At 49.3% G+C, this 16,145-nt stretch overlaps 1 protein-coding gene across 1 annotated transcript; it reads left to right on the forward strand.

Annotated features, from left to right (window-relative positions):
- Positions 1 to 15,078, forward strand: SPEF1 (sperm flagellar 1). The gene is made up of 7 exons (XM_073559931.1): positions 1 to 193; positions 1,903 to 2,014; positions 2,332 to 2,476; positions 5,067 to 5,109; positions 5,427 to 5,478; positions 9,317 to 9,422; positions 14,753 to 15,078. The coding sequence occupies exons 1-7, from the start codon at positions 79 to 81 to the stop codon at positions 14,852 to 14,854; spliced, it is 675 nt and encodes a 224-aa protein (XP_073416032.1). The 5' UTR covers positions 1 to 78; the 3' UTR covers positions 14,855 to 15,078.
- The last annotated feature ends 1,067 nt before the right edge of the window (positions 15,079 to 16,145 follow it).

The raw sequence follows: 16,145 nt of genomic DNA on the forward strand, positions 1-16,145 counted from the left end.
CTGGCAGCCGTCGCCATGGCTACATGTAAACAATGAGTGTCAGGCGCCGGAGGGCAGCGGGAGGAAGAGGACGCCGCCATGGCCGCTGCCGGGGACTTCGATGAGCAAAACCTGCAGGAGCTGTACAGCTGGGTGGATAAGATCCCACTGTCCAGACCCAAGAGGAACCTGAGCCGGGACTTCAGCGACGGAGGTGACACAGGAAAGGCGGCACCAATATGGGGGCACTGCGGATATCACTGTTATTATGGGGGCACTGTGGATATCACTGTTATTATGGGGGCACTGCGGATATCACTGTTATTATGGGGGCACTGTGGATATCACTGTTATTATGGGGGCACTGTGGATATCACTGTTATTATGGGACACTGCGGATATCGCTGTTATTATGGGGACACTGCGGATATCGCTGTTATTATGGGGACACTGTGGATATCGCTGTTATTATGGGGCACTGTGGATATCACTGTTATTATGGGGACACTGTGGATATCGCTGTTATTATGGGAGCACTGTGGATATCGCTGTTATTATGGGGACACTGTGGATATCGCTGTTATTATGGGGCACTGTGGATATCACTGTTATTATGGGGGCACTGCGGATATCACTGTTATTATGGGAGCACTGTGGATATCGCTGTTATTATGGGGACACTGTGGATATCACTGTTATTATGGGAGCACTGTGGATATCGCTGTTATTATGGGGACACTGTGGATATCACTGTTATTATGGGGGCACTGTGGATATCACTGTTATTATGGGACACTGCGGATATCACTGTTATTATGGGGACACTGCGGATATCGCTGTTATTATGGGGACACTGTGGATATCGCTGTTATTATGGGGCACTGTGGATATCACTGTTATTATGGGGACACTGTGGATATCACTGTTATTATGGGGACACTGTGGATATCACTGTTATTATGGGGACACTGTGGATATCACTGTTATTATGGGAGCACTGTGGATATCGCTGTTATTATGGGGACACTGTGGATATCACTGTTATTATGGGGGCACTGTGGATATCACTGTTATTATGGGAGCACTGCGGATATCGCTGTTATTATGGGGACACTGCGGATATCGCTGTTATTATGGGGACACTGTGGGTATCACTTATTATGGGGGCACTGTGGATATCACTGTTATGGGGGCACTGTGGATATCACTTATTATGGGGACATTGTGGATATCGCTGTTATTATGGGGGCACTGTGGATATCACTATTATGGGGACACTGGATATCGCTGTTATTATGGGGGCACTGTGGGTATCGCTGTTATTATGGGGGGCACTGTGGATATCACTGTTATGGGGACACTGTGGATATCGCTGTTATTATGGGGGCACTGTGGGTATCGCTGTTATTATGGGGGGCACTGTGGCTATTGCTGTTATGGGGACACTGTGGATATCGCTGTTATTATGGGGACACTGTGGGTATTGCTGTTATTATGGGGGCACTGTGGGTATTGCTGTTATTATGGGGGCACTGTGGGTATCGCTGTTATTATGGGGACACTGTGGGTATCGCTGTTATTATGGGGGCACTGTGGGTATCGCTGTTATTATGGGGGCACTGTGGGTATCGCTGTTATTATGGGGGCACTGTGGGTATCGCTGTTATTATGGGGGCACTGTGGGTATCGCTGTTATTATGGGGGCACTGTGGGTATCGCTGTTATTATGGGGGCACTGTGGGTATCGCTGTTATTATGGGGGCACTGTGGATATCACTGTTATTATGGGGGCACTGTGGGTATCGCTGTTATTATGGGGGCACTGTGGGTATCGCTGTTATTATGGGGGCACTGTGGATGCCCCCGATCTGTGTTCTCGGCCTGCTGAGGTGTAATAACACTATAATGTCTCTGTCCTCACAGTATTAACTGCAGAAGTCGTCAAACATTATTTTCCTAAACTGGTGGAGATGCACAACTATGTCCCGGCCAACTCCTCTCAGCAGAAGCTCAGCAACTGGGGCACCCTGAATCGGTGAGACCCTCCTGGTCCAGGCTCCCGGCGCCTCTCTCCCTTACTCTCCTCCTGCTCCTCCTCCGCTTTCCTCTTCTCCAATTCCTATCTTTTCTCTAGTGAGCGGGGTCTTCCGTGTGTGCTCTAAGCCAATTGGCTGCCTACTCTGTGCTCCTCCCCTCTCACAGCATTTGTCTCCCACAGCCTGAGGCCCAGACCCTGCAGCTCCATACCCCCTTTTCTTGCTCTTCTCTTAGTTAGTGTGTTTTTAGCCTGTAGATATAAACCATGTTCCCATTGACTGAAGGCAGCAGAGAATATTCCTTCTTCTGCCTCAGGAAAGTTCTGAGTAAGATGAGCTTCTCCGTGCCGGACGACGTGGTCCGCAGGATCGTGCAGTGCTCCCCGGGGGTGGTGGAGCTCGTCCTGTGCACACTGAGACAGAAGATCGAGGAGCGGCAGCGGCAGGTGCAGAGCGATCAGGTGAGCGGTCGGGGATGATGGGAGCGATAACAGTAGATTGTGAGTTCCAGGGGTCAGAGATGATGGGAGTGATAACAGTAGATTGTGAGCTCCTGGGGTCAGGGATGATGGGAGTGATAACAGTAGATTGTGAGCTCCTGGGGTCGGGGATGATGGGAGTGATAACAGTAGATTGTGAGCTCCTGGGGTCGGGGATGATGGGAGTGATAACAGTAGATTGTGAGTTCCAGGGGTCGGGGATGATGGGAGTGATAACAGTAGATTGTGAGCTCCTGGGGTCGGGGATGATGGGAGTGATAACAGTAGATTGTGAGTTCCAGGGGTCGGGGATGATGGGAGTGATAACAGTAGATTGTGAGTTCCTGGGGTCGGGGATGAAGGGAGTGATAACAGTAGATTGTGAGCTCCTGGGGTCGGGGATGATGGGAGTGATAACAGTAGATTGTGAGTTCCAGGGGTCGGGGATGATGGGAGTGATAACAGTAGATTGTGAGTTCCAGGGGTCGGGGATGATGGGAGTGATAACAGTAGATTGTGAGTTCCTGGGGTCGGGGATGAAGGGAGTGATAACAGTAGATTGTGAGCTCCTGGGGTCGGGGATGATGGGAGTGATAACAGTAGATTGTGAGTTCCAGGGGTCGGGGATGATGGGAGTGATAACAGTAGATTGTGAGTTCCTGGGGTCGGGGATGAAGGGAGTGATAACAGTAGATTGTGAGCTCCTGGGGTCGGGGATGATGGGAGTGATAACAGTAGATTGTGAGTTCCAGGGGTCGGGGATGATGGGAGTGATAACAGTAGATTGTGAGTTCCAGGGGTCGGGGATGATGGGAGTGATAACAGTAGATTGTGAGTTCCTGGGGTCGGGGATGAAGGGAGTGATAACAGTAGATTGTGAGCTCCTGGGGTCGGGGATGATGGGAGTGATAACAGTAGATTGTGAGTTCCAGGGGTCGGGGATGATGGGAGTGATAACAGTAGATTGTGAGCTCCTGGGGTCGGGGATGATGGGAGTGATAACAGTAGATTGTGAGTTCCAGGGGTCGGGGATGATGGGAGTGATAACAGTAGATTGTGAGCTCCTGGGGTCGGGGATGATGGGAGTGATAACAGTAGATTGTGAGTTCCAGGGGTCGGGGATGATGGGAGTGATAACAGTAGATTGTGAGTTCCAGGGGTCGGGGATGATGGGAGTGATAACAGTAGATTGTGAGCTCCTGGGGTCGGGGATGATGGGAGTGATAACAGTAGATTGTGAGTTCCAGGGGTCGGGGATGATGGGAGTGATAACAGTAGATTGTGAGTTCCAGGGGTCGGGGATGATGGGAGTGATAACAGTAGATTGTGAGTTCCAGGGGTCGGGGATGATGGGAGTGATAACAGTAGATTGTGAGTTCCAGGGGTCGGGGATGATGGGAGTGATAACAGTAGATTGTGAGTTCCAGGGGTCGGGGATGAAGGGAGTGATAACAGTAGATTGTGAGCTCCTGGAGTCAGAGATGATGGGAGTGATAACAGTAGATTGTGAGCTCCTGGGGTCAGTGATGAAGGGAGTGATAATGATTGTGAGTTCCTGGGGTCAGGGATGATGGGAGTGATAACAGTAGATTGTGAGTTCCTGGGGTCGGGGATGATGGGAGTGATAACAGTAGATTGTGAGTTCCTGGGGTCAGGGATGATGGGAGTGATAACAGTAGATTGTGAGTTCCTGGGGTCAGGGATGATGGGAGTGATAACAGTAGATTGTGAGCTCCTGGGGTCGGGGATGATGGGAGTGATAACAGTAGATTGTGAGTTCCTGGGGTCAGGGATGATGGGAGTGATAACAGTAGATTGTGAGTTCCTGGGGTCAGGGATGATGGGAGTGATAACAGTAGATTGTGAGCTCCTGGGGTCGGGGATGATGGGAGTGATAACAGTAGATTGTGAGCTCCTGGGGTCGGGGATGATGGGAGTGATAACAGTAGATTGTGAGTTCCTGGGGTCAGGGATGATGGGAGTGATAACAGTAGATTGTGAGTTCCTGGGGTCAGGGATGATGGGAGTGATAACAGTAGATTGTGAGCTCCTGGGGTCGGGGATGATGGGAGTGATAACAGTAGATTGTGAGTTCCTGGGGTCAGGGATGATGGGAGTGATAACAGTAGATTGTGAGTTCCTGGGGTCAGGGATGATGGGAGTGATAACAGTAGATTGTGAGCTCCTGGGGTCGGGGATGATGGGAGTGATAACAGTAGATTGTGAGCTCCTGGGGTCGGGGATGATGGGAGTGATAACAGTAGATTGTGAGTTCCTGGGGTCAGGGATGATGGGAGTGATAACAGTAGATTGTGAGCTCCTGGGGTCGGGGATGATGGGAGTGATAACAGTAGATTGTGAGCTCCTGGGGTCGGGGATGATGGGAGTGATAACAGTAGATTGTGAGTTCCAGGGGTCGGGGATGATGGGAGTGATAACAGTAGATTGTGAGTTCCAGGGGTCGGGGATGATGGGAGTGATAACAGTAGATTGTGAGCTCCTGGGGTCGGGGATGATGGGAGTGACTGTAATACACAGCGGGACACATCATCTGACCTTTATTTTCTTGCAGGAGTTGAGTCCGTGCTCAGAGCCCAGTAACCCCCCAGACTCAGGTAATGGCGGCCCTGTGGTTGATCCGTAGTGTGACCACTGATCATAGTGATCCACGTAGAACTAAGTGTAAAGATGTCTGCGTAGTACTGACCCAGAGTGACATTGCGTCGCTGCACACAGCTGGAGCTGTGAGACATCACATTCAGAGCAGCATTCATAGCTCTGTCATTATATCACGTTTTATACTCTAATCACATCCAGAGCAGCATTCATAGTTCTGCATAGTAGGTTACATGATCAGATTTATGGGAAGTTAAGGGGGATACACACCTAAATCCATCCAATCACGTGTCTCCTAATCTTCCTTATATCCCAGGTTACGCAACAAAGCAGAATAGCAACGGTGGAGAGAAGGCGGACGCTGGGAGGTGGGTGACAACAGCGAGACAACGGAGAGGAGGCGCCTGTGTGATTACAATGTTATACTATTACTAGCTATGAACCTGTTCTACGCCCGGGTGCCGGGCATTTTTAATGGTATATGTTCTCCCATCCTGGTATGTATTGTACCCTCACCCCCCTAACCTGGTATGTATGGTCCTCGCACCCCCCCTATCCTGGTATACATGGTCCTCTCACCCCCCCATCCTGGTATACATGGTCCTCTCACCCCCCCCTATCCTGGTATACATGGTCCTCTCACCCCCCCATCCTGGTATACATGGTCCTCTCACCCCCCCCTATCCTGGTATACATGGTCCTCTCACCCCCCCCTATCCTGGTATACATGGTCCTCTCACCCCCCCCTATCCTGGTATACATGGTCCTCTCACCCCCCCCTATCCTGGTATACATGGTCCTTCTCACCCCCCCCTATCCTGGTATGCATGGCTCCCCTCACCCCCCTAACCTGGTATGTATGGTCCTCGCACCCCCCCTATCCTGGTATACATGGTCCTCTCACCCCCCCATCCTGGTATGCATGGTCCTCTCACCCCCCCCTATCCTGGTATACATGGTCCTCTCACCCCCCCATCCTGGTATGCATGGTCCTCTCACCCCCCCCTATCCTGGTATACATGGTCCTTCTCACCCCCCCCTATCCTGGTATGCATGGTCCTTCTCACCCCCCCTATCCTGGTATACATGGTCCTTCTCACCCCCCCTATCCTGGTATACATGGTCCTTCTCACCCCCCCTATCCTGGTATACATGGTCCTTCTCACCCCCCCTATCCTGGTATGCATGGTCCTCTCACCCCCCCCTATCCTGGTATACATGGTCCTTCTCACCCCCCCTATCCTGGTATACATGGTCCTTCTCACCCCCCCTATCCTGGTATACATGGTCCCCCTCACCCCCCTATCCTGGTATGCATGGCTCCCCTCACCCCCCTATCCTGGTATACATGGTCCTTCTCACCCCCCCTATCCTGGTATACATGGTCCCCCTCACCCCCCTATCCTGGTATACATGGTCCTCTCACCCCCCCATCCTGGTATGCATGGTCCTCTCACCCCCCCCTATCCTGGTATACATGGTCCTTCTCACCCCCCCTATCCTTGTATACATGGTCCCCTCACCCCCCCATCCTGGTATACATGGTCCCCTCACCCCCCCATCCTGGTATGCATGGTCCTCTCACCCCCCCCCTATCCTGGTATACATGGTCCTCTCACCCCCCCCTATCCTGGTATACATGGTCCTCTCACCCCCCCCTATCCTGGTATACATGGTCCTCTCACCCCCCCATCCTGGTATACATGGTCCTTCTCACCCCCCCTATCCTGGTATACATGGTCCCCCTCACCCCCCTTTCATGGTATACATGGTCCCTCTCACCCCCCTATCCTGGTATACATGGTCCCCCTCACCCCCCTATCCTGGTATACATGGTCCCCCTCACCCCCCTTTCGTGGTATACATGGTCCCCCTCACCCCCCTATCCTGGTATACATGGTCCCCCTCACCCCCCTATCCTGGTATGCATGGTCCTCTCACCCCCCTATCCTGGTATACATGGTCCTTCTCACCCCCCCTATCCTGGTATACATGGTCCCCCTCACCCCCCTTTCATGGTATACATGGTCCTCTCACCCCCTATCCTGGTATACTGCAGTGTGTCTTCAAGAAAATGGCGGCGGTAAGCGAGGACTGCGCAGGCGCCGATTCATGTGATGTCAGGAGATGGCTGGTTGTGGCGCTGGAATCGGCGTCTGTGCAGTCCTCGCTTTCCGCCGCCATTTTCTTGAAGACTGCGCAGGCGCACGGCGCCGCAACCGCCCTCTCCTGACATCACATGGTGCAAGACCCCGCGGCAACAGCAACATCGGCTCAGTGCTTACGCATACCGCGATCTCTTGGGGGGGGGGGGGATGCGTCACTCTGTCTGGAGCAAGACTGCGCAGTGCGCAGGCACGTCACGCTTGCGCAGTCTATAGAGGCTTCAGACAGAGTAACGCTTAGCCCATTATATTATAGATAGGGATGGCGGGGATTATTACCATCACTATTATATTACAGTTGTGCTCAAAACTTTATATACCCCGGCAGAATTTTTGGTTTCTTGGCCTTTTTTCAGAGAATATTAATGGTAACACCAAATCTTTGTTTCCACTCATGGTTAGTGGTTGGGTGAAGCCATTTCTTGTCAAACTACTGTGTGTTCTCTGTTTAAATCATAATGACAACCCAAAACATCCAAATGACCCTGATCAAAAGTTTACATACCCCAATATCGTGTATTGCCCCCTCTATCATCAATGACAGCTTGAAGTCTTTTGTGGTAGTTGTGGATGAGGTTCTTTATCTTCTCAGATGGTAAAGCTGCCCACTCTTCTTGGCAAAAAAGCTTCCTGTTCCTGTAAATTCTTGGGCTGTCTAGCATGAACTGCGTGCTTGAGATCTCCCCAGAGTGGCTCAATGATACTGAGGTCAGGAGACTGAGATGGCCACTACAGAACCTTCACTTTGTTCTGCTGTAGCCAATGACAGGTCGACTTGGCCTTGTGTTTTGGATCGTTGTCATGTTGGAACGTCCAAGTACGGCACATGCGCAGCTTCCGGACTGATGATTGCACATTTGCCTCCAGTATTTGCTGATAATGTGCTGCATTCATCTTTCCTTCAACTTTGACCAAGTTTCCTGTGACTTTGTAGCTCACACATCCCCAAAACATCAGCGATCCACCTCCGTGCTTTACAGTAGGAATGGTGTTCCTTTGATCATAGGCCTTGTTGACCTCTCTCCAAATGTAACATTTATGGTTGTGGCCAAAAAGTTCAATATTGGTCTCATCACTCCAAATTACCTTGTTCCAGAAGTTTTGAGGCTTGTCTCTGTGCTGTTTTGCGTATTGTAGGTGAGATACTTTGTGGCATTTGTGCAGTAATGGCTTTCTTCTGGCCACTCGACCATGCAACCCATTTTTCTTCAAGTGCCTCCTTATTGTGCATCTTGAAACAGCCACACCGTTAGTTTTCAGAGTCCAGTATTTCAGCTGATGTTATTGTTGGGTTTTCTTTGCATCCCGAACAATTTTCCTGGCAGTTGTGGATGAAAATTGTCGGTCTACGTGACCGTGGTTTTGTTTTTACAGAGTCCCTGATTTTCCACTTGTTAATCACAGTTTGAATGCTGCTGACTGGCATTATCAATTCCTTCGATATCTTTTTGCATCCCTTTCCTGTTTTATACAGTTCAACTACCTTTTCCCGTAGATCCGTTGACAATTCTTTTGCTTTCCCCATGACTCACAATCCAGAAACGTCAGTGGCTGGATGAAAGATGCAAGAGTCTGTCTGGATCTCAGAAACTCATTCAGCTTTTATGCACACACTGATTACAAGCAAACAGGTCACATGTGAGGGTGTTACCTTTAGTAGCCAGTCAAACCCATTTGTGTCGACTTCTGTGCATGTTATCAGGCCAAAATCACCAGGATATGTGAACTTTTGATCAGGGTCATTTGGATGTTTTGGGTGGTCATTATGATTTAAAAAGAGAACACACAGTAGTTTGACAATAAATGGCTTCACCCAACCACTAACCATGAGGGGAGAAAAAGTTTTGGTGTTATTCATATTCTCTGAAAAAAAAGGCCAAGAAGGCTAAAATTCTGCCGGGGTATGTAAACTTTTGAGCACAACTGTATAACACTGTTGCTATGGTGATGAGGATTATTATCGTCACTATTATATTATAAGGTTCTGTTGCTGTGACGATTATTATTTGATGTAATAACCTCTCGGTCTCGCCGTCCCCAGTAAAGCCTCGCAGGGTTACTCTCAGGTCGCCCACCCTGATTCCAGTGTCCGGATCCAGCTGGCTGAGAAGGAGCGGGCGCTGATGGTCTCACTGGAAACCGTTCAGGTAAGGACAACTCCCAACATCCCTCGCCCGTGCCCAACATATTTCCCATAGTTCTTACCTGGAGAGCGGTACCATTATATACAGAATTTACATCCAATAGTCCAGAAGTTCATCCTTTACTCCAGAGCTGTATTCATAATTCTGTGCTGGAATAACCCTGTGTTCGCTGCTTGTTCATTCACCTGAAAAAATTCTTCATGAACAGTGAACTTCATGTAATCTCAGCAGAAAGTGCTAACAAGGACAAGGCAGCTGATATCACTCTATCAGGCTGACTGTCTTATAAGAGCAGCCTGGAGGCTTTATAATGGAGCTGGTACCTGAAAACATTGTCTTCTCCTGTTAACCATTGAAACTTCCAAGGAAACGCATGCAGTCATCATTGCTTTGCATCAAAAAGGCTTTACAGGCAAGGACATTGCTGCTTGTAAGATTGCCCCTAAATCTACCATTCATGAACTCTTCAAGAAGCGCAAAGAGAGAGGTTCTATTGCTGTTAAGCAGGCTTTAGGGCATCTAGGAAAATCCAGAAAGTGCCAGAAATTCTCCTAAAGAGAAATCAGCTCTTAGAGCACAGAGTTTGCCCCGGAATGGCAGCAGGCAGGTGTTAGAACATCTGCTCACAGGGAGGTGTAGGCTTTTGGAGGCAGCCAGGGGTCAAGAAGGGCAGTAAAGAAGCCACTTTTCTCCAAGAAAAACATCATGGACGGACTGACATTCTGCAGGAAGTATAAGAACCGCACAGCTGAGGACGGGGCTAACATTGTTTTCTCTGACGTCTGGAAGATAATTGTCTGGAGAAGAGAAGGTGATTCTGCCGTAAGTCCTCTGTCTGCAAGCAGTAAAGCCTCCTGAGACCGTTCATGTGCGGAGCCTTCTCATCCATGGAGGGGGGGTCATTCACAGTGTGCGAGTGGGGGGGGTCTTCTCATCCATGGAGGGGGGGGACATTCACAGTGTGCAGGCGGGGGGGGGGACATTCACAGTGTGCGGGGGGGGCTTCTTATCCATGGAGGGGGTCATTCACAGTGTGCGGGCGGGTGGGAACTTCTCATCCATGGAGGGGGGACATTCACAGTGTGCGGGGGGGGGGCTTCTTATCCATGGAGGGTGGTCATTCACAGTGTGCGGGGGGGGGCTTCTTATCCATGGAGGGGGTCATTCACAGTGTGCGGGTGCACATTCACAGTTTTACCTTAGATCACAACCATGAACAGAGAGTGGGATCTGATACTCCAAGAACAACCTCTCCTATCATCCAGGACAATGTGGTGTTGATGCTTTTCACAGGATGATTGAGATCAGGTCACATGGGAAAAGTGAGAACATAGTGGTCAGGGTATAAAACAACGACATTTCGGGCCCATGGACAAAAGCCCCCCCCCAGATCTCATCCCAGTGACAACCCGCGGTCAGTCCACAAATATCTACAAAGAAAACCCCAGAAATTCTGAAAAACTCTGAGTGCTGATGAGACTAGGCTGTGGAGACCTGAGTGTTGTCCTAAGCAGAGCCTTCACCCCCCTTCCCACCAATCCTGTAAAGAATACACCGGTTATTAATTACATAAGCAGAGAGGGGCAATTACATTTCGTAACGGGCGGCTCATGGCTGAGATCCTGTCCGCGATCAACAGGCGATTTGGCCAACGAGCGGTCACGAAGCTTTGCCCTCCTCTACTTCTTCCGCTGTGACTTATTATCGTTAACAAAGATTTGTTATATATACATGCTTTTTTTTTTGTAATAATAGTACACATATATCCATAACTCCGTCGCAGTTAGTATGGCGATTTACCCCCATTGAAATATTTAAGGGAGGGAGGGTGTGACAAAAGCTTCCAAGTGAGTGACCGCCGGAGGGGAAAGGAAGTTGCTGACCTGGGAACCCAGATTTAACCCCTGTAGGTGTGGCCGTAGATACCTTCCCCTTTAAGGACCATTGGACAGCAGGGCATGCCAATTAGTGCATCACCGAGGGGAGTGGTGCGAGGGGAGGTGAATTGGGCACTGTCCGTATTTTATTAGCTTTTATCTATGGGGCTCCACAGTCAGAGGCACATTCCTTAAGCAGTACTGTGCCTGCCAAAATGGGTGGCCATCAGTCAGGATCTTCCCAGCCATCAATATCCATCGAATAAGGGGCAGAAGTCGGTAGAATAAGGGGTCGGGAGTGCGGAGAATAAGGGGGTCGGGAGTGCGGAGAATAAGGGGTCGGGAGTGCGGAGAACAAGGGGCAGGTGTTGTGAATTCACTTTCTGGCCTACCTCAGGTTACTAGTGAAGGTAGTGGAGCTGGTTATACTGACAGAGGGGTCACGAGTTCTCTTTCAGAGCTCCCTCTGGTGGTTACAGGAGGTAATGAAGCTGATCTAATTAACAGAGACCTGCCACCTGATAATGAGGAGGACGATTGGACATCTGGAGTTTCTGATTGCATTTAAGTCAGCTGACTCCCTCTATCCCTGCTGGTGATTTTTTCTTGCCTCCTGAGGTCTTAGTTTCCAGCTCAGTCCCTGCATGCTCAAGCTAAGTGTTCTTTTGCTATTGTTCTCATTTGATTTGGTTTTGTCTATTTCACTTTTGTGTGGCCAGCCAGCCCTGGTTGGGGCTGTGCTGAATTTCCATCCTTATGTTACTGTTTGTGCCAGTTTGGTTTTGTCCCTTATTAGATTGGCCTCCCTTTGCTCTGCTTTCAGAATATGCCAGAGTGCTGATATAGCGGGCGAAGTCTAGTGACTTCAGTGTTTTTTCTATCAGACGTGTTGGGAATTTTTTGCAGGATTTTTTGTGTGATTGCAGACAGTGTCTTTCCTTTCCTGTCCTGTCTAGTTAGTTTGGGCCCCATCGTTTGCTCAGCCTATTTTCCTACCTGCCTTTGTGTTTTTCATCTTGTCTCACCGACAATATATGTTTGGGGTCTGCTCTGGGGCAGTTTAGATTTCCCCTTTCTTGCTTTAGGCTTATTTAGTTCTCTGGCTGTGTCGAGGCGTCTAGAATCATCGTAGGCACGCTCCACGGCTACTGCTAGTTGTGTGGATAGGATCAGGGGTCTGAAATCCGCTTAGTTACCAACCTCTCTGGTTTTCTGTGGCTTAGCTTGGTCTTGCCTTCCTCCTCGGTGAACCAATCATAACAGGCAGGAGTGCGGAGAATAAGGGGGCGGGAGCGCGGAGAATAAGGGGGCGGGAGCGCGGAGAATAAGGGGGCGGGAATGTTTGCAATTGTTCGTCAGTAACCATAGAAACAGTGACTAAAATGGCGAAAAAAACGAAAGAGGGAAAATGTGAAAACCCGAATCTGTGTGAGAACTTTTAGACACAACTGTAGATAATATATAATAACATCAGGACACAAGTCTTCATGTAGATGAGATCTGTGTGGGAGCTGAGCGTCTAGGACATCTGATAATCGCTGCTATAGACAGTGTATTTACAGTACATTCAAAAAGTATTCATACCCTGTGAACTTTCCATATTTTCACATTACAGCCACAAACATATGTATTTTATTGGGATTTTATGTGATCTCAACACTAAATAACAAGCATGTGTGAAGCGTAAAGGAAATTGAGGTTTTCTAGATATTTCAAAACAATATATCTGAAAATCGTTCTGTGCATTTGTTTCCAGCCCCCTGTAGACTGTTCCCCCTAAATAAATTCCTGAGTGACCATTCACCCCCAGAAGCCACATTATTAGTAGATTGCGTCCTCCTGGGTGTGATTTCTTCTCAGTATAACTACAGCTGCTCTGTGAAGGCTTTAGAGGTTTGTGTGAGAACATTAGGGTTAAGACAGCATCAAGAAAACCAAGGAGCTCCCCAGACAAAGACCACTTCGCCAAAACGCGCGTCGGGGTGGGCACACTGGGTGCACTCTTACAACAAGCCTGAACAGGTAACAATTATCATGTATTATTTTTATACAATTCCATGTTTGGAAGCCTAGTATTTAGTTTTTTATGGCTACTGGGGATAGTGCAATATATTGAAAAGCTATGCATTGGCAGCTATTGTTAAAATGATGGTCACATATATCTCCTTTTGTCTTCCATCCTAAGTGTGCCCCATGTTTCCCCTGTGCTATTTGGTCTTCTGTCCCACTGCTTTCCATATGTCCTGATATTCATAATAAAATTTTATTTTGTATTTCCTATTTATTTGTTTGGGATTTTCTTTGATCGTGTGTTTTTTCTTGGCTATATCAATTAGTGTTAGCGATTGTCCGATCACGTCCATATAAAAACCCATTATGTAAAATTACATGACAGCGTTCAATAAATATTTCATTGTATTTTAAATGGTTATTTTTTCCATGAAGTTGTTAAGGTCAGGGATAAAGTGGTGGAGAAGAGGAAAGCAGGTTTAGGGTAGAAAAATAGCCCAAGCTCTGAACTTCTCAAGGAGCATCAATCCATCATCCAAACATGTAAGGAGCATGGCCCAACTGCAAACCTACCAAGACATGGCCGTCCACCTAACGTGACCTCCCAAGGAAGGAGAGCACTTGTGAGAGACACCGCCGAGAGGCCCATGGTCACTGGAGGAACTGCAGAGATCCACAGTTAAAGGGGAGAATCTGTCCACAGGACCACCATTAGTCGTGTGCACCACAAATCTGGTCTGTATGGAAGAGGAAAGCATTAATGAAAGTCATAAGAAGTCCCTTGTATGGGACACAGTGAGCATGTGGAAGAAGAAGGGGCTCTGCTCAGATGGGTCCAAGGGAGAACTTTTTAACATTAGGTGTGGTTTAAAATGAACACTGAACATCACCCTGTAAACATCATCCCCACCGTCACACATGGTGGTGGCAACATCTGCTGCGGGGAGGCTGTTCTTCAGCAGGGGCACAGAGAATCTGTGAAAATTACTGATCACAGACGTCTCCATTGAATCTCACGGAGCGAGGGGGCAAAATGTCACCTCTAGATGATGCACAAACCCCAAAAGACCCCAGCAGTGATGGCAGTGAAAGGGTTTCCTATAAAGTATTCACTCAGGGGCTGAATATAAATGCATCTCACAATGTTCAAGTTTATACTTGTAAAATAATTAGAAAACCTTGTATCATTTCCTTTACAAGTCACAAATAATTGTCACATAAAATCCCAATAAAATACATGTAAGGTTGTGGGTGTAATTTAAAAAAATGTGGAAAAGTTCACGGGATGTGAAGACTTTTCTCTGTTGCAGCCACCACCAGGGGGCGCACAGTACACATCACTGACAACGGCTGATCGACAGCTGATCTCCAGCATTATTCTGTGTGCGCCTCCCGTCCCTGTGTAACAAGTATGGCCGCCCTCCATCTATCACCTCCATGTCTCAGATTTTACAGGCGAAGCTGCGGAGAATGGAGCAGCTGCTTCATCTGAAGAACGTCCGGATAGACGACCTGAGCCGCCGCCTGCAGGAGGCCGAGAAGAAGTGACCCCCGGACACGCTGCCCACCCACCCGCTCCTGTACAGCACGCCGCGTTATCTGGAGATTCTATATATATATACTAGGATTCTATAAATATTGGGAGTCCCTGATATAGGCTGGGATTATAGATACTGGGATTATAGAGACTGGGATTCTACACTGTATTTAGGATGTTTTATATTCCCCTTTGCTTTCCCGCAATAAAGTATGTATTTGGTTTTCTAAGGTGATCACTGGTTCCCATCTTCAGTCCTTATAAATCCCCTCCCTGTCTCATGCAGATTGTGTTGTCTCCCCCATGCTTTACACTACACCTGTTCTCCGTGCGGTCAGTGCTATGGTAGGTGACGTCTCTCACAGTCGGCAGTAATCTACAGTCCACCTTGTATCTTTACTCACCTGCCCCGGGTCTCCGCACTGACGCCCTCTCAGGATGCAGCCGACCCATGAAGTAAAGACGACGGCTCCCCACCTACCAGTCCATGGCGAGGTCGGTGTTAGACTGCACAGAAGCGTCTTGAGCTGGTAGATTTGTGAGCCGTCGTCTCATCAGTGATCGCCGCCATCTTTATCACACGGGTTTGCTGCATCCTGAGACCGCATAGTACTGACACCGGGGCAGGCAAGCGCTGCTGACACCAGGGCAGGCGAGCAGTACTGACACCGGGGCAGGCAAGCGCTGCTGACACCAGGGCAGGCGAGCAGTACTGACACAGGGCAGGCAAGCGCTGCTGACACCAGGGCAGGCGAGCAGTACTGACACAGGGCAGGCAAGCGCTGCTGACCCTTTGTGCTGTATTGTTGAATTTTTGGAGGATTTTTCGTCCTTTTTTGTGTCTTTTCCACCTCATAACTCCATGACAGACACAATCTGCTCCTCCTTTTCTTTCTTTGCTTTACACTGCAGCTTTGCTTCTATAGGGAATACGTCTAAGGCCAGAATCAGACTTGTGTGTGCAATGCGAGAAACTAGCGCATCAATACCCGGCACTGCTGCCATCACTTCCCTCGGAGGCAGTGGCGTAGCATGGGGGGGGGGGCGGTCCGCCCCAGGTGGCACGTGAGCGGGGGTGGCACGGCAGCAGCAGCAATTCCTCTGTGGGAGAAGCGCGGAGGCACAGTGCGGTGCAGCGGCGGCAGGGAGCGATCACAGCAGCTCCGCTGCCTGCAAGAGGGAATAGGAGCGGAGCTGCAAGGACCCGTCCTGCTTCCTGCCCGGAGGCCGCACTTCCTGTTTGACACAGAGGAGCGCCGCTGAATGACGTCATCATTCAGCGGCCGCTGCTGTGTGAGCGAG

This window comes from Dendrobates tinctorius, unplaced genomic scaffold (assembly GCF_039654945.1).
Source record: "Dendrobates tinctorius isolate UK_male_01 unplaced genomic scaffold, ASM3965494v1 ptg000282l, whole genome shotgun sequence".
NCBI classification, from domain to species: Eukaryota; Metazoa; Chordata; class Amphibia; order Anura; family Dendrobatidae; genus Dendrobates; species Dendrobates tinctorius.